Source organism: Neodiprion virginianus, chromosome 6 (genome assembly GCF_021901495.1).
Source record: "Neodiprion virginianus isolate iyNeoVirg1 chromosome 6, iyNeoVirg1.1, whole genome shotgun sequence".
NCBI classification, from domain to species: Eukaryota; Metazoa; Arthropoda; class Insecta; order Hymenoptera; family Diprionidae; genus Neodiprion; species Neodiprion virginianus.
This window is the reverse complement of record NC_060882.1, coordinates 17,236,078-17,259,664: the sequence shown is the minus strand read 5'-3', so window position 1 is coordinate 17,259,664 and position 23,587 is coordinate 17,236,078. Positions and strand designations below refer to the sequence as shown.

At 38.4% G+C, this 23,587-nt stretch overlaps 4 protein-coding genes and 1 long non-coding RNA gene across 8 annotated transcripts in view; 3 read left to right on the top strand and 2 right to left on the bottom strand.

Moving 5' to 3' along the window:
• The window catches only part of LOC124307415 (uncharacterized), a 94,239-nt gene that overhangs the window by 40,661 nt on the left and 29,991 nt on the right, over positions 1-23,587 (top strand). The window lies entirely within an intron of this gene.
• On the top strand, positions 4,130-10,170 carry LOC124307370 (uncharacterized). The gene is made up of 6 exons (XM_046768986.1): positions 4,130-4,563; positions 6,790-7,031; positions 8,167-8,266; positions 9,439-9,543; positions 9,672-9,830; positions 9,929-10,170. The coding sequence occupies exons 1-6, from the start codon at positions 4,270-4,272 to the stop codon at positions 9,983-9,985; spliced, it is 957 nt and encodes a 318-aa protein (XP_046624942.1). The 5' UTR covers positions 4,130-4,269; the 3' UTR covers positions 9,986-10,170.
• Positions 11,816-20,293, bottom strand: LOC124307341 (probable cytochrome P450 12a5, mitochondrial). Of its 3 annotated transcripts, none has more exons than XM_046768909.1 (15): positions 20,159-20,293; positions 16,822-16,977; positions 16,020-16,365; positions 15,338-15,507; positions 15,004-15,161; positions 14,586-14,870; positions 14,187-14,298; positions 13,979-14,101; positions 13,722-13,863; positions 13,385-13,635; positions 13,089-13,290; positions 12,686-12,855; positions 12,529-12,607; positions 12,251-12,457; positions 11,816-12,151 (listed from the first exon to the last, which is right to left on the bottom strand). In XM_046768909.1, the coding sequence occupies exons 5-15, from the start codon at positions 15,158-15,160 to the stop codon at positions 12,041-12,043; spliced, it is 1,839 nt and encodes a 612-aa protein (XP_046624865.1). In that variant the 5' UTR covers position 15,161; positions 15,338-15,507; positions 16,020-16,365; positions 16,822-16,977; positions 20,159-20,293; the 3' UTR covers positions 11,816-12,040. The 3 variants fall into 3 exon arrangements, with proteins under 3 accessions (XP_046624865.1, XP_046624867.1, XP_046624866.1); XM_046768911.1 differs by having other exon boundaries at positions 14,631-14,870; XM_046768910.1 differs by lacking the exons at positions 15,338-15,507; positions 16,020-16,365; positions 16,822-16,977; positions 20,159-20,293 and having other exon boundaries at positions 15,004-15,190.
• Positions 18,049-23,587, top strand: part of LOC124307379 (uncharacterized) — a 27,654-nt gene continuing 22,115 nt past the window's right edge. Inside the window, exon 1 of the mRNA XM_046769002.1 lies at positions 18,049-18,233. The gene's annotated coding sequence lies outside the window, so the exon portion shown is untranslated. The remainder of the gene's footprint in view (positions 18,234-23,587) is intronic.
• The window catches only part of LOC124307382 (H2.0-like homeobox protein), a 9,540-nt gene continuing 6,416 nt past the window's right edge, over positions 20,464-23,587 (bottom strand). The window contains exons 3-4 of the mRNA XM_046769010.1: positions 21,455-21,645; positions 20,464-21,170 (exon numbers count right to left, since the gene is read on the bottom strand). Of these exons, the coding sequence (XP_046624966.1) occupies positions 20,964-21,170; positions 21,455-21,645 (398 nt within the window). The 3' untranslated portion in view covers positions 20,464-20,963. The remainder of the gene's footprint in view (positions 21,171-21,454; positions 21,646-23,587) is intronic.

The following is a 23,587-nucleotide window of genomic DNA, read 5'->3' as shown; positions in this document are numbered from 1 at the left end:
TATCAACGTCTTCTCCTAGAGTTTTGGCGAAAATTGTGATCGAATTTGTCGAAACTCGTTGCTTCGGGGTTTTTGGGGTCACTGAATACGAATATCGATACGGCAACCGTCTCCGAGGTACGTGGTGCCCAGGGTGAACGTTTCAACGTCTTTTTCTAGAATTATCTTGAGTATTATCATTTTTACCTCAATTAAAGTATATTGTTCTTAATTCAATCACAAATTCGATCACAAATTCGATCACAATTTTCGCCAAAACTCTAGGAGAAGACGTTGATACTGTCCACCCTGGGCACCAGGTACCTCGAAGACGGTTGCCGTGGCGATATTCGTGTTCAGCGACCCCAAAAACCCCCGAGTAGCAAATTTTTTATTTAGTGTGTCTTGGAAGTGCACTTGCAAAATGCATATTATTAATGCCATAATGCATTTTCAAAAAATTAATTAATCAATTTAGTTCACAAAGTTTGTAGGCGCTCTTACGAAGCGAATGCAAAAAACCGCATTAAAATCCGTCTTACTGCTCAAAAAATCGACAGTTGGGCCGTTTTTAGTGCTTTATTTCCTCGACTAAGTAGCAGAGAGTATAAAGTGTAACTCGTTTCGTTACGTTGCACTGCATTCGATTCTGTTACAGTATTTCGTTGAATGACTCGCGCATAGCTTGGAATAAAATATTGAGTCTTAGGTAACTTTCACTTTCTAATAATTCTTAATGCTCATTGCAAACAATTGGAAGTATGGCAGTGACAAATACGTTAAACGGATAACAATATACGTAAGGAAAGGTTCAGAACGGTAATACTTTCGACGATGCCGGATAAGTTAATGATGGTTTCGGTACTAACAAATCGATCATCACTCGCAGACAAAGGGAAGAATTTCGATCGCCTTAGCCCAATTTCATCGACGTGACAAATACGTTTTCATTCATTACCACGCCTATATTGTGCATACTTTCAATTGTAGATTATCTACCGCCGGCACCAAGTGGATTCTTGACCTAATCCAGAGCGGGTCAGAGTTATGTGGTCACAGTTACAACGAGTTCGAATTATAATGTATGATCTGCAGTATAGGTTCGAGTTGGTATACCAGCGTTCACTTTCTCCTCAATTGCTATTTAGCGGAAATCTTTCAAGATGACTTTGGTGTCTGCTGATTGTGAGATTATCTGTCAAAAACTTCCAATGTCGATTTAAACAGGATGACAAGGATACAAATGCATTAAATTCAAACTACGAATCATTGAGTTTATTGTGCATTGTAACTTCTGCAAACTTGTAAGTCCTCCTTGTTTTCGTTGCTCAATCTGTCCCATCGCTAAAGAGTTGACCATGTCTGAACATTATGTTCAATGGTGCACATCAACGCTCATTTCGCAAGCTTATAATCGATTCTCAGAGGCCTTAGTGGGTTAAGCATGGATGTACTGCCTTGGAGCGGATTTGGTCAATATATTTACTGTACAGTACCATTATCACGAAGGCTGTGTTCTTTCAATTCATACTTGAACAAAAGTTTTGTTGCAAAGTACCAAATAAAAATCGCAATACCGAAAATAATATATTTTGCGAACTGGACTAACCGATTTTTGAGAAAGAATTATCATACGTAGCAAGGGCCGTAAACTTAAACGAAACATTGAGAACTGATTTCATTGACAGGAAAGGTGAAAAGAATATATATGTTCACTTTTCCGTTTCTTTCTGCGTACTCCGTCAATACAATCGTCATTTTTCAGTGACAGACTCAGATAATGAGACGCAATATGAATTCTTTTGAAACCAATCTGAGAGATTCATGATTGGAAAAACACGAGCATATTATGACATGTTTTTTAAAAGTTGAGTGAAGTTGTCCGTACGAAATAGCGAAAATGTAATATTTACAGATATTCCTGTTCCGGTTATGATAGACCAAATGCTACAAGACAAAAACAGAAGACATAAATACGATAATGTCTTACTATCCTGCTGAAATTCCTAAAATCTATTTTATTTGAATGAGAAAAAAAACGATTGACAACAATGATTACAGGCAACACTGGTAATTGAGATACAGACCTGCACTATGGCACGGGTTTTGACTTGTTTATTTGGACGATCAGAAAGGCAGCAAAGTAAAAATTTCTTCACCTACATTGGAGGACACTCCGATATGCTATTTACGTTTAATATTATGTATACTTGTCACACTCTCTGTTACATGATGTAAAGATATCTACCAAATCCGCTCTAAGGCAGTATACCTATGCTTATCGTGCTACAGCCTTCATCAAGAAAAAATGTCGGGACTGGAGAGGAAGATTTACGAAAATGAATAAAATGATATCTTGGAATGCTCGTGAAATATCGCAGTACCGCCATTATAACTGACATGAATCTAAGACTATCTTTCCCCAACTTCGCCCACAACTACACACGTGTGCATTGTGCGGAAGGATATTGAACACCAACACCTGAAAGTTTCACAAAGTATAATGTATGACACAAAGTAAGTAATGTGTATTATGTTGAGTTAAGCCCTGACACATGATATGAAAATAGAAAGCCTCACGCGTTACAATTCTCACGTGAATGCAGCGCGATTATCTTACTGCTGAGTATATTGAGATATTCATTAGCATAATAGTGCCATCGGGACACAGACTAGTAATTTATTGAACTTATTCTATTTTTCATACAGTATCTGTGCTTATGAAGAATCGTAGAAATTGAGAATACGCCTAATGCCTACACACTTGAGACAGATTTGGTGACGGTAATCTTATAAAATTAGTACAACGTAAGCCGATGAAAATATAAATTATTCAACTACAACTACGTGCGTCAGAATCCTCTACTGTCAATGAAAAGCAGTGAGGAGGCGGCGTGACAAACGCAAGGCAAACAGAAATGGGAAGGAATAGCTGATTAACCGGTGAGCATTTTTTATAATTAATTACTGCCTTGAATTTCTCGTTTTCGCTACATTTTATTTCAAACGCGTTTTTCTCGAAACGACTTTTTTTCGACTAGCGTACATTCTAGCTCAAAAAGTTATTAATCAATCGTTCTGAAATTTGGTGTAGATATTCTTTATCCAATTCCACGTTCGGGGATTATATTGTTATTAAAAATATATGTTTTTATGCAAGAAAGATGAAAAAATATAGTATAAAAACATGACATTGTGTTCAACCACCTCAAAAACATGCAATTTTCAATTTGTTTGATCAAAATTAGGTTCATATTCTTAGAAAATATGTTTTTAATGAAAAAAAATCCTGATGATTACAGTTAAAAATTGCGACGTCAGGGATGTACGCCAGCCAAATGCTCGGATGGCAATCGCCCATGGACTGCACGCGGTAACCCCACTATTTCCGGCGGAGATCGTTTGAAAAAATTTCAAAGTGTACTTCAAAACATAAATAAAATATCCTCCAAGTTTAAACAATTTGTGATTATTTATTCCTGGTTAAAAAAAAAATCGTGAAAAACAGCAAAATTTCGACCTCATAAACCGGTTTCCCCCCTTAAATGAGAAATTTAGTTAGAATCTACATGAACGGTTACAAACCAGAGAATTTGGATAGATTTGAGTTCCATGCCATGCGCAATACTAGTTGAATTTTCTTTCTTCCTTTTTTTTTGCCGATTTTTTGATCCTTTAGTTTGAAAAACCGCTCATATAGCCGAGGGTCGACGTACAAATGATTAAAGTTTATGTGAACCATTCTAACTGTGACTGTGTACGTAAGGTGACGTCAGTTCAAGAGAGAAGGAATGTATGCCTCCGTGTACGTGTGAAACAAGTTAATGCCATGTTAAAAAAGGGTTTCTGAACCGATATAAGTACGCAGTAATAATAGGTGAGTGGTTGAGATATAATTTTCCGCAGACGTCAGACCGGTAAGTTTTGAAAGGCGTGACAAACTTGGCAGAGACTACCGTATTCGTCGTAAGAGTCCATTTGAATTAAGATGTGGGAACCTCCCTTTCGCACCCTGGAATCGGCCAATCGGAAGCAAGTAATTCCCAGGCTATTCTTGGGCCGAATGAATAACTTTCAACTATGAAAGATACTGTACATCGATTGCACCTAGTACGAAAGCCAAGACCGTAATTCCTTCTCGAACCTCGAAGCGTTCAGAGAAATTGGTGGTGCGCTCTCCAGGTTTCTGACTCGTTTTGCGAGCTCATCTGAGAATAATTGCCCGCAGCTGATCAGTGACTGGTCAGTATCGCGAATTATCTAGAAACAAGTCGCGTAAAAAAGGTCTCTATGAAGCAACGCGTCACACTCCGGACTGCCATCAATGTTACCAGATATCCAATAGCTCCTATTGCTTCCTGGCCGTTGCCGCGAAGAGTCTCCCGCTTGAATGTCGCGTTGCATAACTTTCGCTGGTGGTTTTCAATCCTCCACACCATAAGCAATTCTTACGGCTGGTTTTACAACGTTTATAGCCACAGTGGCGACCCCGACGTCATGATTAGAGCTTTGTCAGAGATTGGTGCCTTGTACTCTACGATTTTCAAAATGTTGATCTGCAAAATAGAAGCTCCAGGTCTGCAGGTATGTGGATACAGCGTATAGTTTCTAAATAAAATGATTAACGAATGCAGTGTTAATGATGCCATCGGCGGGTTCCCTGAGTTTAAAGGCGGTTGATCCTTGTCGTCGGGGCTGATATTCAGAACCGTAAACTGTATGATTCTGTTCAAGGATTAACTTGGTGTCAACTTTGTGAAAAGAGAATCGGTTTTACACGATATTCGCAAGAATAAAATTTGTATCTGTGAAAAAAAAACTTCAATTCATGCTTTGAATTAACTTCAACACAACTCTCTCATGATCCAAGGGTAAAATTTTGTTAGAACCGACCTTTAGTCCGCAAAAACTCATAACTATCCAGCAAACACTTTCGGCAAACAATTCGCGAGGTTGGGAATGTAATATTTGCCGTATTTTGATGAAATTTATAATGCCAAATTGGCTATCCTTCGGACGCATTGATACTTCAATAACCAATCGAGTTTTTTTAAAATCACTTTCATATTTGAACATAGTTTCTGATTTCGGTAGCTTTTGTGATTCACTTATAATAGAACGCGTGAATTCAGTTACCGTCTAGTTATCATGGAAATAACTCGTTTGAATACGACCTTTGTTATTCAGGAAACGAATCGAAATGGTTATGAGTAATTCGTTTTAAAATTGAAAAATGTCGTGTGTATTAAATCTGGGAACCATTAATTAGTACCTGATCGCCGAGATGCAGGAATTTCTGGATAAAGCAAACGACAAGGAACTGGAATTAATTCAGCAGTACGTGGACAAATGTCTGCGTTCTCATATAGTCCGGTCAATTTAGACATAAAAATACTGATCGAAACACAATAATTCCGACAGAGCTGAATTTTGGTAGAGACCTTGGGTTTACCATTATAAAGAAAAAGAAAAAAGTCCCCATCGATACCGTGTGTGCTAAAAAAGTTATTAAAGGTCAAAGGTCAAAATTTTCGGGTTTTTCGATTTTTCTCGTTAATGGTTAATTTTATCAAAAAAATAGTTCAGACCAACATTGTAGATCATAAAATTGTCCACAAAAATGGTCTGTGTACTCTTTTTCCTAAGAATTATCATTTCTGAGATATCGCGATTCTAAAAGTCGAACGAGTTACATTCTATATAATATGCACGCATATTGTATATGTCACGGATATACATAGTACATGTATAGTATATACAGTATGATATAGTATATATTATAGCATATGTATAGTATATATACTGACATACATAGTATATATACGGATATACATAGTACATATATATATAGTATATATTAGACTGCCTCAAAAGAAAAAATATTTTTTTTTCGACCTCCAGCTTCATGAAATCATAGTTTATAACATAGTATTAGACCTCGTGAAAGGAAATCGCCGTGCGATTTTTTTGAGAGGTGCCGCATCGAGATTTTGTAATTCCCATTTGATTAACACGTAAGAACATCCAATTCTGACGGTCGGAGGGAGATAATAATTTTTCTATGCAGCGAACGGAACTCTATATAGTAGCGCTTGACAGTTTATATGTTTTCTTTGAATGTATTTGACGGATATTATTCAACGTTTTAATGTGACCCAGTCGAGGAAGCTGGGAGTTTATCCTAGGTACCCATTTTTCGAAAAGGCGAAAAACCACGTTTTACGCAATGTTGAATCTCTCGAAGATCGTGCGATTAAAAAATATCTCCGACACGGCGATTCGAAGAAAACATATAAACTGTCAAGCGCTACTATACATATACTATACATATACTATAATATATACTATATTATACAATATATACTATACATATACTATGTATATCCGTGACATATATAATATGCGTGCATATTATATAGAATGTAACTCGTTCGACTTTTAGAACCGCGATATCTCAGAAATGATAATTCTTAGGAAAAAGAGTATATAGACCATTTTTATGGGTAGTTTTATGATCTACAATGTTGGTCTGAACTATTTTTTTGATAAAATTAACCGTTAACGAGAAAAATCGAAAAACCCGAAAATTTTGACCTTTGACCTTTAATAACTTTTTTAGCACACACGGTATCGATGGGGACTTTTTTCTTTTTCTTTATAATGGTAAACCCAAGGTCTCTACCAAAATTCAGCTCTGTCGGAATTATTGTGTTTCGAAATGTCTAAATTGACCGGACTAATACGACCGTACTGGTTTCCTGCATGCTCGGTCCAATCGCCTACATCCTTGGACCACTGTTAATTTCACAGCCTCTACCAGGAGCCGCGGATTATCCATTTCCACTAGAGCCAACATGGCTTTGGATGATTCTGTACGCTTCGCACAGTGTGATCATAGCCCAGGTCGGATGCATGGCAATACTCGACTTTATGTTCGCAATTCTACTGTGGTATGCCGGTGCCAGATTTGAAATGCTGGGATTAGAATTTCAATGGGCAACTACTCCGAGTGACGTTCAACGCTGCATCCGAAAGCATCTATATCTGATAAAGTAAGATTCATTTTCGTATACCTCTTGAGAGTACACAATTGTTCAAATTGTGTACAAGGGCATATTTGACATTCGCAATGAGCATTCCTAATATTGTTGTTCATTTCTTGCTTTTGAAAATAAATTCACAATTTGTACGTTCTTAGACAATAGCTGGGCAATGAAAATTGATAGACAAAAAATGTATATTCTTATATTGTTTTTGGTTGAAAAAAATTTAATCTAATTCACTATTAACATAGCATCCACTTCGTTATCGTTTTGAATGGCGATGAGAAAATTGGAAGTGTCAATATCTTCGTCCGACGACAGAGCATCGTCTTCATTGTTTATCAAATGGAGTGTTGTGTAATTTGCTTATTTTTAATGACAAATAAATAGTAGAACTAAAATAAAACGACTATCAAGGAGCGAAAGTTAGCGTCGAATCAAGACGTTATCGGTCTTTCGGTGTGTAAATATTAAGCCTAGCCGAAAAGACGATGCGCGAATGTTTTGAATATAGCCACGGGTGCCGCGAAAATGCGAATACAAACAATTTCAAACTTCAAAATAACGTACATAATTATATTGCATATGTCCGAGGATCATTTCACCCGTAGCCATATTCAGTTGTCATAATGTTTTAGATTACACGTGGTGTTACGAATCTTATGACACCCCCTCCACCACGCATCATCTTTTCTCACTTTGTGGACCCCCTCCCTCTCTCTTTGCCTGTCACACAATTAATGGACCACCCCTATTTGAAACCACTCAAAATCAATGTTTTAACGATGTCCGTTATCATTACGATAATTCCTTTCATAAGATCATAATGATCAATTACTCAATTCACGCCTAGCCTGCAGAATCATTCTTTCCAACGTATTGGTCATGTTAAGGAACTGAACAATCTTAAATTTATGTCAATTTTCCGATTATGCACAGGGGTTGAGTCATTGCTATTTGTAAGCACAGGGATTAGACAATAATTATTCAAAGAAACACTACTAAGCACTAAGAAACTTTGCGTCTTTGGTGACGTCATGTTACAAACTGAGCTCTTCGCTATTCCATTACTCTCAGCTAACGATCGGTGCGATCGTGAGGAGGCTATGAATCCAGTTCGTAAACCATTTTCCTCTGTCTTCAGATACGTGGATAAACTGAAACTCGCGACGCGTTATATGGCTCTGGAAGTCACTACTATTGCAGTTTTCGCCGTTGTCACAGGAGGCTTCGTACTTATCCGTGTAAGTTTGAGACTGTGCCTGATCACTCATATTGCGTTCAGTGAATAAACCAAATATAGATAATTCTAATGTTCGTTTCTTATGTACTACGAAATATTGTAGAATCCGTGTAGATCTACACGGAGAGAAAAAACTTTGAATTTTTACAGGGATTTCTGGAAAATATTACCGTACTTTCCAATAAGCGTGATGAGAACTGCCAGCGTTAGAAAAATTATAAGATGGTTTCAAAATTATTCTTTGACATACAGGATAAATATTGTTTGCATTGACCAGAGAAAAATTTTCTCCGTGCATTATTATTTTTCTCCGCGAATGATTAATTTTCTCTGGTCAACGCAAACAATATTCATCCTGTATGTCAAGTTTCACTTGAAAAATATAGAAAAAAACTTGAATCCATAATTTTCATCGAAATCTTTGCAGCCCTTTTAAAATGTAAAACGATGAAGTATTCTTATAAGTGTATACTTTTTCAATAAAATGGAATTGTTCAATAATTCAGGAACATAGTATATGATAAAACTCATCAACTTACATTTTCTGTGACGGTGGGTGTCTCAAAATGTCTTCGTATATCCTGTATAGAAATGAGAAATGGAGAAACAGTCGTCACGATTCTTGGTAGAAGTCTGCAGCGACAACCATAAGAAAAACGCGAACTATGAAATTGGGCAATTTGTTTTATATGGATGAAAAATAAAGATTGTAACCTCGTTCGTTTGCGTCATGTATCCGTTATAGGCCCCTTACATAACAATATGCATGTGTCAGCGCTGCCTAGCGGAGTTTAAAGGCGTTACATCGATGCTTTTTCCATGCATGTGCACGCCACAAAAATTTGAAAGCTCGAACTTTTAATGTACTGCATTTGAAAAATTCGCTATTACATTTTAAATTCAATGATTCTGAGAGATATATATTTTTTTTAAATGCATAGTATATTTTTTGTGGGAGCAGATGAAAAATTACAAGGTCCATATTTTAACGGTGCTGCATTAGAAAAATGCGCCGTCACATTATAAATTTTGTGCTGCCGAAATACATAGTTTCTAAGCAAGGTAGTAATTTTTTTCATAAAAACCCATAATTTTTGTAACATGCATCAATAGAAACTGCATTAGGTGTCTTTTACATCACAATTATAGTAACAGCAGGGTAATTTTTCTCAGATTTTTCTCTCCGTGCACATACTGGCGAAGTATGTTTTCTTCGAGTTGGTTTCCGCTTTGGAACTCTTCTTATTCACCTGGCCAGCAGACAATCTAATCGACAAGGTAATCGATATAACAATAAAATTATTCAGAAAATCGTGAACAACCGATTATCTTTGAAATTATCATAGATAAACTATTTTTGAGTCTCATTTTATTCCGTGCACCTCACCCGTTGTTTTCATTTACAGACCGAGAAAATCGGATACGCAGCCTACGGCTGTACCTGGGAAGGAAAACCGTCCGGTATGCTTCAGGACTTGTTAATTGTCATGCTCCGAGCTAAATCCCCGGCGGTCATACCGATTGATGGCTTGCTTCCCATCTTGTCAGTTGAACTCTACGGATCCGTAAGTTCTTTCGAATTGATCCTCGCCTCCGATTCTGTAATCTTTGAGTTAGAATATTTGAAGTACCCATAATGTTTATTTCAAATTCATTTTCACAGACGATGTCGGCTAGTTTCTCCTATCCCACAACCCTGCGAGTTATCGCTGTTACTTAGGCAAGGCCCGACGGGAAAACGTTCACCGGTAGAACGTTGATCGATAGTTCACTCAGATGAAAATCCCGTATATCATTCGATATTACGCTATTCTGTGAGTGACGATAGATAATAGCAAACCAGTAGAAAGTCTTGATCATGGATGTTTACTAAATGAAATTGTGCAGTTAGTAAATAAAGGAAAATCATCCTCAAACCAACGCGACGTGAAACAACTTTGCCTTCTCGTTATGATTTTAGTCCTTTTCCCAATTATTAATTCAAACCAAATCAATTGATTGAAAAAAACCTCCAACATGTATGAACTGTCTTTTAAGACAGTCGTGTAGCTTTTAATCTTAGTAACACGTTCGTTCTACATTTTATACGTAAACGAAAAGATAATCGAACTTATTATATTTGAAATGATTCTAAAGTATTTTGCAGCAAAAGTTGGTAAGACGTTTTAAATCATTGAAAATAACATTTACCCGATACTCTTCAAGCGAGATATTCACTGTACAATGTCGCGTAAATATTTCATTACATTCTTTCAAATTTTGTAATGTTTCAAAATATTCATAGTTTCTCGCCTAATACGTTATCGCGGAAGTCTTTTAACGGTTTTGATACGTTCAATGACCTGTGGTTAACGATAAGGTATATACGAACATATCGCTCGTATTAATTGGTCTCTCTATAGAGTATAAAATTACTTACGGCTGATTGTTTTACCTTCCTGATAAAATCAATTCTGATTAGTTAAACGCTCTGCTCGATATGCTTTGTGGGAGTCAAGCAGTTTATACGAAGGGTCAATTTTACCTGGAATATGTAATAATCTGAATGAATGAAATCAGATACCGTTTAAGACTGTACATTTATTGCTTCCAACGCCACCATCTCGGCTACCTGAGAAATTTGTTAGTCATGCTGATTGTTAGTAATGATACGCTGAGCTGAAGTATTTAAGCTGCCGTAAGAACCTAATGCAGGATATTTAGAAACTGAATTGTCTTCAATTTTGCCCTTTTCATCTAATTGGTGAAAGTGAGGTAAGTTGCATTTGTAGAGTGATAAAATGATTCCTTTATCATGCATTGCATTGGAAGAACGTCGTTTGAAAAATTTCAGATTGTGGACATTTTTCTACCACGGATCATCGCAATTTCTTCCAACTCATTGATATTTCAAATACTAGGACTTTGGTACTTTGAATAGCAATGCCTCATGGTGGGTGAACGGAAATCGTATACAGCGGTAATGCTCACGATCATTTCGATGAATGAAAGAAACTGTGACGTGTGTATAATTTGTTACCAGCTTCGAAACGAATGGAACTTGAAGGATTCATGATCGTATATCACCGAGAAGTAAAATTTAATGTGAGTATCGATACGCTTAAAACTACTATGTCCTTTTTTCAGAGTGCCAATTCTAATATTTCATCATTTTGAAGCTGTATCGAGTTTCGACAGAATATAAAACCATCTTATGGTAAAAAATAACCCAGAGCTGTGAGTCTTTACATATCTGCAGTCGGCGCCCGTGTAAATAACAGACAAAATTTTTGACTATTGCGTTTTTTACTATTATCACGGAATACTACGACCAATTTGATCAACTATTGAAGTTAGTTCATTCAACCGAACCATATCATTAGAAATGTAATTTAGACTTATTTGTGTCACTCTTTCTGATCCACACGATTTCAATGTTTCCAAGAAGGCATGAGAAAGTCATGAAATGTCTCCAGATAAGATCATCGAACCACATTACTCTCAGTGATATATCCTAATTGACCATCGTCCGGGCGGTGAAAAAACATGTTTTATTGAAAATCTGAGCACAAAGGGCAAACACAGTTTTTATTCCAATAACAGGTGAAACGGCTTTGTATAAAAGCATGCTGCAACAACACTCATTCCGAAAAATCAGTTCGATTGCAAAAAATGGTTCCAGTACCGACACATCGGAAATGGATAGTTCAGCTTCACGTGACGTTGTTCGCTGCTCACCCTCACAACGTCTCTTCACTCAATACATCTGCGGGCTCCGACGCCCAGGTGAATGCTGCTAGTCTCTGTCCACGAAACGGAAACGCAGCGGTTTGTTGGGGACGTTGACCACCATGTAGTTACTGCCGATGTCAGCGTAGTCGTACTCGATTCTGAACTCGCGGATCAGCTGTGTACAAGGTTACAGAAGGTCGCTCTTTTCGTCAATTCCAAGCTGGCGAGGTAAATCTAGCCTGGTATTTGTATTAATTTGGAAACGAGGACCAACCTTTGCTGTCAGCAGCATCATCTCTGTCTCGGCCATCTGTTTTCCCAAGCAAGATCGAACCCCGTAACCGAAAGGTAGAGAGCTGAACGCTTGGTGTTCGCCACGCTCCGTGTTATTCGACAGCCACCTTTCTGGCTTGAACTTTTCCGGATCTTCAAAATTTTCCTCCCGGTGTGACGATATCTGATTAGCCATTATGACGTACGTCTGCAGAAAATTTGGTTCATAATATCGCTTGTCGTACGTAGCTCCTCGATCATTGCTAAGCGAATACTCACGTCTTTCGGAACCACGTATCCGTGCAGAGTTATAGACTTCGGGAGAACTCGTGTCACGTATGGGAATGCTGGTCTGAGTCTGTCGAATGAGATAAAAATGCGTTTCATGTATACTGAGAATAGCTCGTGACAGTTGTCGATACCGCGGGAAATTCACCTGAGACATTCTTTTATGCAGGCACGTAGGTACGGCATTTTCTTCAAGGAATATTGGGTCAGCTCCGACCCTCTGCTCGGCATCAAAGCACCAATCTCTTCGTACAGTTGGCGTTGAATTCTTGGATTTCTTGCCAAGTAGTACAGGAGGAAAGCCTCGCTATTCGTTGTCTAAAAGTACATTGCGTACTCACTATCACTATTAAACTATCACCGCGACTAGGGATACCTACTTAAATATGAAATGATCGTAACCTAGTTTTTCGTATACTTTCACAAGCGTTTTGAATCTATATTCCAAATTGCGTGGCAGAACCACCGAAGTAGCGGTGCAGTTTTTGATAAAGATAATAAGCGACGGAGCCGAGTAAAAGTAACTTTGTGATTAGAATGACTTAACTCACCGCCTGAACACCTAAAATGATCATGTCCATTATCAGAGTCGATATATCGTCAGGCTGCATCTCTTGATCCAAGATCAGCTTATCTAGGATTGGGGAACCGTTGTCCTCGACATTGTCCGCGGTTGAATTTTTCTCCTGGTAGGTGGAGGCTGATCGATTGCGTAATTTGTTCTGAGCTTGTCGAATGTACTTCCCGATCACTCTGATAATGTAGCATCGAAGAAGAATGTGAGAAAATGATTACTGACCGCGGTGACGGGGGTTTGAAAATTACGGAAACTCCGATTCATACCTACCCATCAATAACGTCACAGGCTGCGAACAGTTTCCTGGTATACGGCGTCTCGAAGAACCGCCAAACTTGGAAACCACTCTCACAGCGACTGAGATATAGATGCGCACTGGTAAGAGCTTCGATTATTCTCGCCGGTTCGGACGCTGCATTTAATCCCGATGGCTCGAGGAAGCCCAAACGTCGATTTAGCAACAGGATCGAAAAGGACTCCATGCCCCAACGGGAAAGGTCCTGATCGAAGTCGCCCGGCACCTTTTCACATGGTATAAGAACACAGTTTCTTCCTCCAACTTTCGCAATACTACCGACAAAAAATGTAAGTGCAATTAGCGGCGTACCTCGTCCTGCCTGTTCCGGATTTTCCGTATCCTCTGCACAAGCTCGTCGCACGTCATTTCGAGTTTTCCAAAATACCGGGTTAGCTGCTGGGCGAACGGTTTGTCCAGATTTGCTCGAAGCTCCGTCCACTCCGTTCCTTGCCTACGATTCAGTGATCAGAATTGTTATTCTTAATTTGAACGTATCTCAAGTAATGCAGTTGAGTTATCTTTCTAGTCGGTTAGGACGTGCTCATCCGAATGCCTGCTCGACTGACATTGTAAACGGCCCCGGTAGCCTGGATTTTCTGTAGTGTAGCCGATAATGCTGCAGAACGTCGATGCCACTTCGGACTGGCGTCTCACCTTCTTGTTTGTAAACTTCAGCAATGTGTTCTGGCCTAGCGTGAATGGTCATAAACGTGTGAGAACATTTTTTTTCGGTTCATAGATACATAGTATCGTGTATAAATCGCCGTTGCCCACCTGTGGATCATGACTATGTCACCAGAAATGGGTCCATGGATGCGAACTATGGGTCCGTACCGGTTAAACAAGTACTTCAACGGCATCACGTTTCGGTTCCACTTCAGCTGACCTATCATTGTGAAAATTCTTTAACGCACGGCAACTGTTACAAGGACTTCAATCTAGAGTTTGAGTGAATGATGATGCCTCTCGTGTGACTGTTACAGGTTTGCGGAGAAACAGTAATGAGACAATTTATTCAAAACTCGAAAAACCTTCAAATTTCGAATAAACATGTACACAGTAGACACATCCAAGTTTATTGAACCGCTGCACGCGGAGCAAAGTGAGTTCGAAAGATGAATGTATATTCGAATTTTGAATACCGTTTAGTTCGAATTTTTGAATAAACCATACCCAGAGTTAATCTGTTGATGAGCAGGCTGCAAATTAGTTGCGTACCAAGCAGAGGTACGTATTTCCAATATTTTTCAAAGATCTTCAAAGCCACCGGGCCCGGTATGTCTTCGAAAGGCAAGGGAGTTTTATCTCTTGTTACTTCCGACGATACGCTCACATCCGGTATTTCAAAGACGTTACTTGCTTGCTGCGACACCGCGGCATCCGTCAGAGGTATCGTGGCAGAAGTTGGTGAAATTTCCGAAGCCAAACCACCGGCTGTTTGCGGCTGAGCTATACTGGCTGTTGAAAATAAACACATTTACTGCAATTTCTGATCAACTGCACAGGCATACAACTAAAGGCAATACGTCGAGTTACGTGAATGCGGAAGAAAAGTGAATAAAAACTCGCATAGATGGAATGAAAAACTTACAGATCAGTTCATTGGATGCATCTCGAAAACGTTCCTGTCTCTCGATCGCTGCCAGTGGTCGCGTCTTTTCAGCAAAAAGACGACAAACCGTTTTCCAGGCGACGAACGAGTTTGTGTTTAGATTCACGATACCGCAGCGAATGAAAATACGCTGCATACTGAAGTCGCGGCGTTGTGTCGCAGTATCAAAAACACGTAATTTAAACGAAGAAAAAAAGAAAAATTACAATGTATCTATATGTATACATCAGACGTGTCATACATCATTGGATTCTACAGAATCGACTCAGTGAAATAGATACCGATCTATACGGAAAGTTTTTTATTCACTCACTTTTCTCGGGATCTCTAACCGAAAGCTGGTTGCAATGTGATCAAAGTTTAAAAGTCGAAATGTCCAGTCAGTCAGTAATAACGTTCACTTTCGTTTTTCTTCTTCTTAAATTTGACACACCAGAAGCTGATAAATCTAGACGTAAACAACAAGCTCGTTGCTACTGGCAGCTTGGAAAAAAAGAATCGAACGTTGTAATTCACCACGAACCGTGCAAGTATTGCAGGAATTTTCTACAGACTGAATTTAGTGGATAGAAATTGAATTCCTATTCACAAGTGAGCAAAGTCCCTGCAGTTAATCGTCTACTCAGAATCTTTGGTGAAAGATTGAACAACGTTCAAATGATTAGTTCACTGAACAATTTCTGCTATCGGTATTGTACTGAATTATCGGTTTTATTCATGTAACCTCCAATGATATAACGAAATAGCTTACACATGTGTACAGGATAATTTCGCATGGTGATCGACTTGCAATAATTTCACGCTGCGCCATTACTAAGTTACTGACAATGAGTATGTTTTTCCACAACGATTTATTGATTTACAGAAAAATTTGTAGTGCCACCTGTAAGAAGGAAACGACGTTGCGATTCTAGCTGACAAATCGTAGGAAGGTTTCTCTCTATCTACATTTCACTTAGTAATATATTTGTGAGCAGCTGAGCTATCTGGCTTACCATCGTAGCCGTATGGAAGTTGAACGAACGTCACCTGGTAATCCAATCAAAAATAACAAGCTGCCGTATTCAAATGTGAAATCTTAACTTGCACGTCTAAGAAGACTCATCAATTTCAACACGGTAGAAATCTGTTAAGCTACAGGCATTGTCACAAGTTGTAGACCCGTTTCAAGTGATCGATCAAGTTGATTGCACTCTGTCTGAAGTAAGAGTAAAGGAACTTCTTGACCATTTCTATGCTCTCCAAGTTGTCTGTGAATATGATGAGCCTCCGTATGTCTTCGTCGAAAAGCGTGAACAAGGGCTGAGCTCTCTGAACCATCAGGTTGTAATGCTCGTTAACCTATAACATCGGAAAAAGATTCATGAAAAAAATTATTGTGTTTATTCATACGATTTCTCGGTATGGATATTGTTCGAAATGTACTTGTAATAATGGTTTCAATGGTTCTAAAAGCATACGAGTGAGATTTACCTATTATACAGTTATGATGTAAATTAATACAGCTGCGATTCGGCACAGTGTAATTGATAATGCCAGGAAACGAAAAGCAGTTATCGCACAAGCTTTGCTTGGTTATTTCAATTTTCATTACAACTCTTGGATAGATTATCAGCAGCAACAATTAGGTAACGAATCGTTCAAGACCTGACTTGCATTGACGTACCGCGTTATAATTGAACTGCTTAATTGAAACAAAGCGTTATAAATTTATACATCTACCACAGAAGTAAGTGCACAAATTATTATTTGCATTTTCATTGAGTTAAGCTGTTTGCCTTAGTAAATCCAACTCACCATCTGCAATTTATCAGTTTTTTTACTGCTCAGCAGCCGCGTAATTACATACGAGATGTAGTCAACACTCAGTTGACACAGTCTATCGATGTCATCCAAAAATCGGGAGTAATATTCGTAAAATTCAACGTGTGACATGCCGTGCAATACTCCAATCTACAATATGGTTAAACTTTCGTTATAGCAACAAAAACAACGACAACAACAACAATAATAATAATATTAAAATCAATTTATCGCGCTGTTGGGACAAGTCTCCAATACACTGTAACGCAGCGTTTTAGAGCCGCCCGTCACAAAGGCACACAACTGAAGGGAATCTCTAAGAAACGCGTCCCTGGCGCGGTACTCCGATCGAACTACTTTTAACTAATTCTTTCTTTGTAAATTCTGTATTTCGCGGTCCGGCGCACGCTGAAAAAGTAATCGGACGACGACTACTGATAACTTGGTCTACCGACGGTCCCATAAGACTGCACTGGCTACCTTGGTGTACTTCTAAACACCTGGGGTAGCATCCATCCGAACCTCTCGTATCGCCTCGACTGCCGGTGAACAGGGATGTAAAGTCCTTCCGACAGCCGAGGGCACCACTTCTCAAGGAGAAACCAGCCGCCCGCTTTCTCGGATGCCGTGAGGATGGCATACATGACAGACCGGAGCCTGCCATCTTCCGACTTACCGGCCCCAAATCACTACGTCCGGCTTGATAAAGCCTTCCTATCAGTAAGGACTATAATCATGCGAGTCATTAATGTCCACGACTTGCAGTTGCATTTCGCCGTCGTGCGACTGCATGATCTCCTCGATACATCGTGGGCAGCCGGCCACTGCCTACACGACCAAGAAGCTGGTCCAAGCGAACAATGAAGCGTTACTTTCCAATCGGTAACTTTGATCGAGAGTCACTCTGCGTATGCCTCTGTCAAAGGATGTCCCCAATGATAGACAACCCGGACAGTAAACTGAAGCAGCTGATAAATCGCATCAGTTGGTGTCAACGAGGAAAATCGCGAGCAGCGCATTACGCAGCATCTAGCGATAATCTTCGACAACGCGTGACCAAGCCGTAAACGATATTCGCCACGGGGGGATGGCCTAATTATGGTGGGGGTCAAACAACCAATCAAAGGGAAGAAGAATCACCCTCACGACAGCGGCGAAATCGGCGAGCCGAAATCCGAGTTCGGTCTGTTATTCTACGCATGACTCGCTAGGAGACAGATGCGATTCTCTCGATACTCTCGTTTCGAACTACCGATCCTTCCTTTTCCTTTATCGCTCTGTCGTTACTCTGTCTACCGTTTATTCACCACCCTCTATCGTTGTAGTGCCGTTAGCCTCGTTCCTTCCTTTAAATTACCTTCTTTTAAAATAAATTCAGTGTTGCGTGCCTGAAGTCACCGATTAAGGTAAGGCTTCCGCCTTTGCTCATAATTTCTATTTTCTTTCTTATTGTATCTATCTTTCCTTGGTTGCATCGTGTGATGCCGATTTTGTGCGAATCATGGTCCGCGGCTTAGAGTTGCGGTAAGTCGCCGTGCGACTGCATGATTTCAGTAATTAATTAATTTCGTGTCTGAGCGACCTCGCAACTGCCGAATAATTAATTCATTCGTATTTATGAATTTTTCTGATTATTTATAAGTTTCTATCGTATCTTGAGCCCTATTGGCTCTATCTTCCGTTTCTTAATTTTCTGTGACAGTAGTGCTTATTATATTTTGTTTCTGGTATTGCTTATTATATTTCATTCATATCCCGCCTATTGTATCGTATATCGAGTTCGGTGGAGTCTAACCGAGTGTAGAATTAGCCGCTAAATACTACCGCACCTTTTTCTATTGCTACTTGCAATCTTATATTATTCTTGCTTGTTATTCTTTTCTCTGTATCTTTCCACCGTATCGTATTTCCTTGTTAATTTAAGTTCTGCGTATTATTCTTGATACTATTGTATCGAGGGTTGTTTAGTGTATTTCTTTATTTTGCGAACTCTCCGGATTTCTCACTCTCTCATAACTTTGTATTCTCTCGAAAGTTATGTTTTAAGATTTCTTTGTATAATTCTTCGAATCCCTAAGTATTGTAAACTATTGATTCTATCGTTTATGAGTAACTCACCTGTAAATTATCTTCCGTATTTTACCGTTAACTCTAGTCTAGTGAATTATTAATGAATGTCAATCTTTCATACTGGTTAGAATTTATGGTAAATTTGTCTTATTCTTCCGTCATTATCTCCCGAGCTATCGTCATTTTTGGTTTTCATCGATTGCAATAAAGTTCTCACTCTCGTTTTTAATTAACAGAATAATAATTCGCGTAGCGTCATTTGCAACTTGGGTAAGGTCACGTCGCCCAGTGACGCGTAGTTCAAAGTAAATTCTTGGATTATATCGCTTCTCCCGACCTACGCTCATTTTTCGCTGTTAACTATCGTCTCTCGTATCAAAGCTACCGTTTAATTCTATTCTATCGAAATTTCTGTCAACAACTACCGCCTGTTTTATTAACTACCGCTATCGATGCCCTTTTAATTTGCCTGTCTTGAACCTCTAACCTACTCGACAATATACGACTGATTGACCTGTTCATTTTCCCTGACTCGAGTTTATTCTTTATTTCATTATTTTCTTTAATTCTTTAATTATCGTTAGCTGCCTTGAATACCGCCATTCTACCAGTTCGTGTGAGTACCTGAGCCTAGTCAGCCGTTCAACGAGTTCTCTAGTTATTTTCCGTACTCTCTCGAATGGTTTTTTTTTTTTTACGATTTGTATGATTGTTTGAAATTCGACGCTAACGCGTCTGCCGTCCAACGTAATTGATTTTGTTATAGTTTAGTGTTCAGAATAAGTGGAGAATCGCGCCAAAGTCTCAACGGTAAATCCTCCTCGGAGGGTAACAGAATTTAGCGTTACAACACATCGGCTCGATTAAATGAATATACAATGTGTGTAGCATGTTTCGTCACAGATAGATTGGCGTCGCTCAAAGGAAGGTGAAATAAGATAGTGAACTTTCCTCATCCTGCCGCGAAATATTTCCTCTGCAATGAATGCGCGTTAATTATCCCAAAACCAGGAACTGGATACCACGTCAAGAATCACTTATTGAGATTTGACTTCGCAATAAAGCGTAACGAAAAGAAGTGCCATTTACGAAGGCTTACATTTCGCGAAGCTCAATTTACTTTTTTAATTATTAGGTACGCAACCATCGATTTATAGTAGTTGCGTAGATAATTTTTTATTCAAATTCAGGTCTGCATAGTAACATTATCTACGTATAAAACCACGAGATTCGCTTGTCACATCTGTAATCGAAGACTTACCGAGACCGCAAGTATACAGACAAGGGTTGCCCACCTTCGGTTACAAAAACGAATCATTATGGAACTAGTTATTGGCAATCGGTTATTGTTGTATTGAAATACGACCAGCTCCGTACGCAGCCGGACCAAAGCTGAGACATGGGTTGACTCTGGGTTCGCAAATCGTGTACAGCCTCTTCGCGGATAGGCTTACGGCCAATTATTCACGATTCCGCGAAATTACCCGTGAAATGTAAACCAACATAATTTGATTTAAGAAGCGATAACCTGTTTCATTTCAATTTTCCCTTCACTCACGCTGCCCGTTTAAAATTTGCCAATTATCAAGATTGAATTATAATCCCGATGAAATTCTCATAAGCCTTGTAACTATGTTATCGTAGGCAAGACTCTTGGTCGGTGATTACAATGTGAAAAGATAGATTGTTTTTTTCGACGGTGTTTCGACATATGCAAGATATTGCGAGTAATACGCTGTCACAATTTTCTAAGAATTGGCTATAGATAGGATGTAAATGTGTGTGAAAACATATTTGAAACTAAAAAAAAGTTGCGTGGCAAACGTTTTAGAAGAGAAACTTAAACTTACAAATTTGTGTATTTAAAGTACTTTCCGATGAACTTACAAAGTGATTTATTTACATATATTACACGCTTCTCAACTTTATATACTACGAATTAACAAATAGAGAAAAAACAAGACCGAATAAAGGAAAGAATAGAATTGTTCGTATATAACGAGCAGTCGTCGATTTTCGTATTCCTTCAAACTGTCTTCTTAAAATGATATTTGTACGCAGCGTTTCTAAACGTCAACTTCAATTTCCACGTCCTCTTCCTCTAGTTCCGACTTACTCCGTTTAACATCTGAGAAATTTTTCAACATCGCAGAATCACTGCCGAGGTTCCGCTGCGGTTCTTGTTGGGTAGAATCCGGCCCAACGGGGGTCGCTAATTCTCCTTCTTTCGTGTGACGCCATTTCATGCGGCGATTTTGAAACCAAACTTTCACCTGGTAACAAAACATCACATTTCTTAGACTTACGCAATTTCAATTAGGATATTTACTGTCATTTACGCAAAATTTGACAATTTTTTAAATTCACAGTCAGCTTTGCGAGTCCAGTCGCTCAAGTCTTAATACTTATACTTAAAAGTATGACCGATAATAAAAAGTAGAATTTCGAACTTTCAACACCAATAGTTGAACGAGTGTACGCCTATTAAAAAATGACCGATAATTGGTAATAACTCTTTAAACGTCTGCGAAGCTCGCCAAAAGCACGCATTGCCTACCTGAGCATCTGTCAGACCCAAAGTTGCAGCTAACTGTCTTCTGTCCGGTTTTGTGATGTACTTCTGGAGTGAAAATCTTCGCTCAAGTCCCTTTCGCTGTAACGAGCTGAAGACTGCCCTCGACCACGATCTCTTACGACGAGAGCTGCTCTCCGGATTACTCGATACGACTGCCGACGGTGCCACGGGCACTGAAACCGGAAGACGGTGCATTGCTCAAGTGATACGGATTCGATACTCGTAGTACGTCCTAGTTGTCGATACTTCTTAATATCTGTAGTCAAAAAAGTTTGGAGATTTTCGGAAGACTTATTGGAATACATTAATCTTGAGCTTATTGTAGTCTGAAGTCCATCAGAGTGATATCACAAAACGATAAGCGAACCGTGGTAACGAGTGAAATACTCCAAATACATGAGCAATGCTCACTGAAATTAAATGCGCTCCAAATTGCGACTTGGGAATTTCACGTAAAAAATTTTCTTCACTTAAAAGTATATCCTGGAACATACTTTGTTTTGCACTTATTGGTTTTGATTAATGAGTGGTCAAAGTTGGCGAAGAATGAGCTCTGGGTAAAAAACGGCCAGGACACGAAACGTTAATTTTCTCTCAATGCTTGTGAAAAGTTTGAATTCTAATTCCCACCGTGAATAGCGACGGTATGTTTCCGAATATCACATGAAATTGGAGACGAACAAAATATGCCATTTTCAATTTTGACGTTCCATTTCTGGAAATGGAAATAAAAAAACAACTTACAAAGAAAAGAAAAAGAAAAAAACAATAATTCACCTTCGAACTAACATGTGATAAATTTTTCTTGATTTATTATCATCTTTTTAATTATGACCTCCTGAAATGAAACTGATTATTGTCTATACAGACTATCCAAGTTCGAGTAGAAGAACAAAATGAACAAAAACAATATTTTTTTCGAAGAAATTTCACCCCTATTATGTGTTTTGTAAATATTTTCTCGATTTCAGTACAGAATATTACGACTAGTATCATAAAAAAATTAACTTGACTCTTACTTTTCAAAACTCTGCATGGAGTAGCCAGTTGATTTGGTTTTAGAAGATCCTAACCATAACATTAATAATAAATCAAGTCAACTTCGTCCCATGTTGATTAATGCATGAAAATTTTGGTTCTTGTATTGAAAAAAAGATTATCAATATCGAAATTCTTGGTTTTAAATTCAAAATATACTGTAATTATTTACGGTTAGAGTTCAGATTGTTATCCACTGTTTTTTTTTTTTTTTTTATTTTATTTTAGCGTAGAATGAGTGAAAATGGTCATCTTACATCCCGATAATTTTTACCTCAGAGTGAATCATCTTTGAAAAGAAAATATCGTAAGTTGGCAACCGGTAACGCTTCGAAATCTTTAGAAATTCATGAGTCAAAATCAGTGAGTGCAGAGAAAATTAAAAAAAAAAAAAACCGATTTGGGATATAGTTTTACGTTAAAAGAAGTAACTCAAAGACAATTCTTCGTCGAAATTTTGACTTAAGCAAGAGTCAACCGTTCACGAATGCTTTGAAATTTATCTTCAGTGGTTCGTTGAGAACGTATTCACGAAAAAGGAACTACTTGCGACTTATTAAAATTGGAAAAAAGTTTTTGCCACAGGCGTTGAAAGAGTAGTCGAATAATACGGGATTTCTAAACTTATTGTCAATTCAATTTTTCATAACTTAAATTTTCAATGTGGCGAAATACCGTTGTAATTGAATTGAATTCGTCTGAGTTTAACCGATGCTGCATTCATTACTCGCGTTAGATGCACGTAATTAACTATTTCATATTTTAGTTGTTCCTGCGCTTCTTTGACTAGATTGTATGAATGATAAAGTGGGTTACTAAACCCTTAACACAAGTGTGTGTGCGTGTGCGAGTAGATTGAATATAAATTTGATGCGGGACATTTGCAACATATTTGGCTAAATCTAACAAGTAACAAGAGTAACGTACAAACGGTGCTGAAATATTTCCCAGTTATACCAACTATTTTCACAAATTAGGATTCAACAACATTCAATTTCAGCCCAGTTTGTCATAAAATGAATAAAAAAAAAAAAAAAAAAAAAATGGGAACGATAAGTAGAAAATATTTAAAGTCTG

Coding starts and splice junctions, on each gene's coding strand:
- LOC124307370 (XM_046768986.1), top strand. CDS start 4,270: ATGAAGCAACGCGTCACACTCCGGACTGCCATCAATGTTACCAGATAT. Junction 8,267..9,438: donor GAGGCTTCGTACTTATCCGT/GTAAGTTTGAGA, acceptor AATTTTTCTCAG/ATTTTTCTCTCCGTGCACAT. Junction 9,544..9,671: donor CAGACAATCTAATCGACAAG/GTAATCGATATA, acceptor TTTCATTTACAG/ACCGAGAAAATCGGATACGC.
- LOC124307341 (XM_046768909.1), bottom strand. CDS start 15,160: ATGCAGCGTATTTTCATTCGCTGCGGTATCGTGAATCTAAACACAAAC. Junction 14,102..14,186: donor GACATAGTCATGATCCACAG/GTGGGCAACGGC, acceptor CATTCACGCTAG/GCCAGAACACATTGCTGAAG. Junction 12,856..13,088: donor TCATTTTAGGTGTTCAGGCG/GTGAGTTAAGTC, acceptor ATGTACTTTTAG/ACAACGAATAGCGAGGCTTT.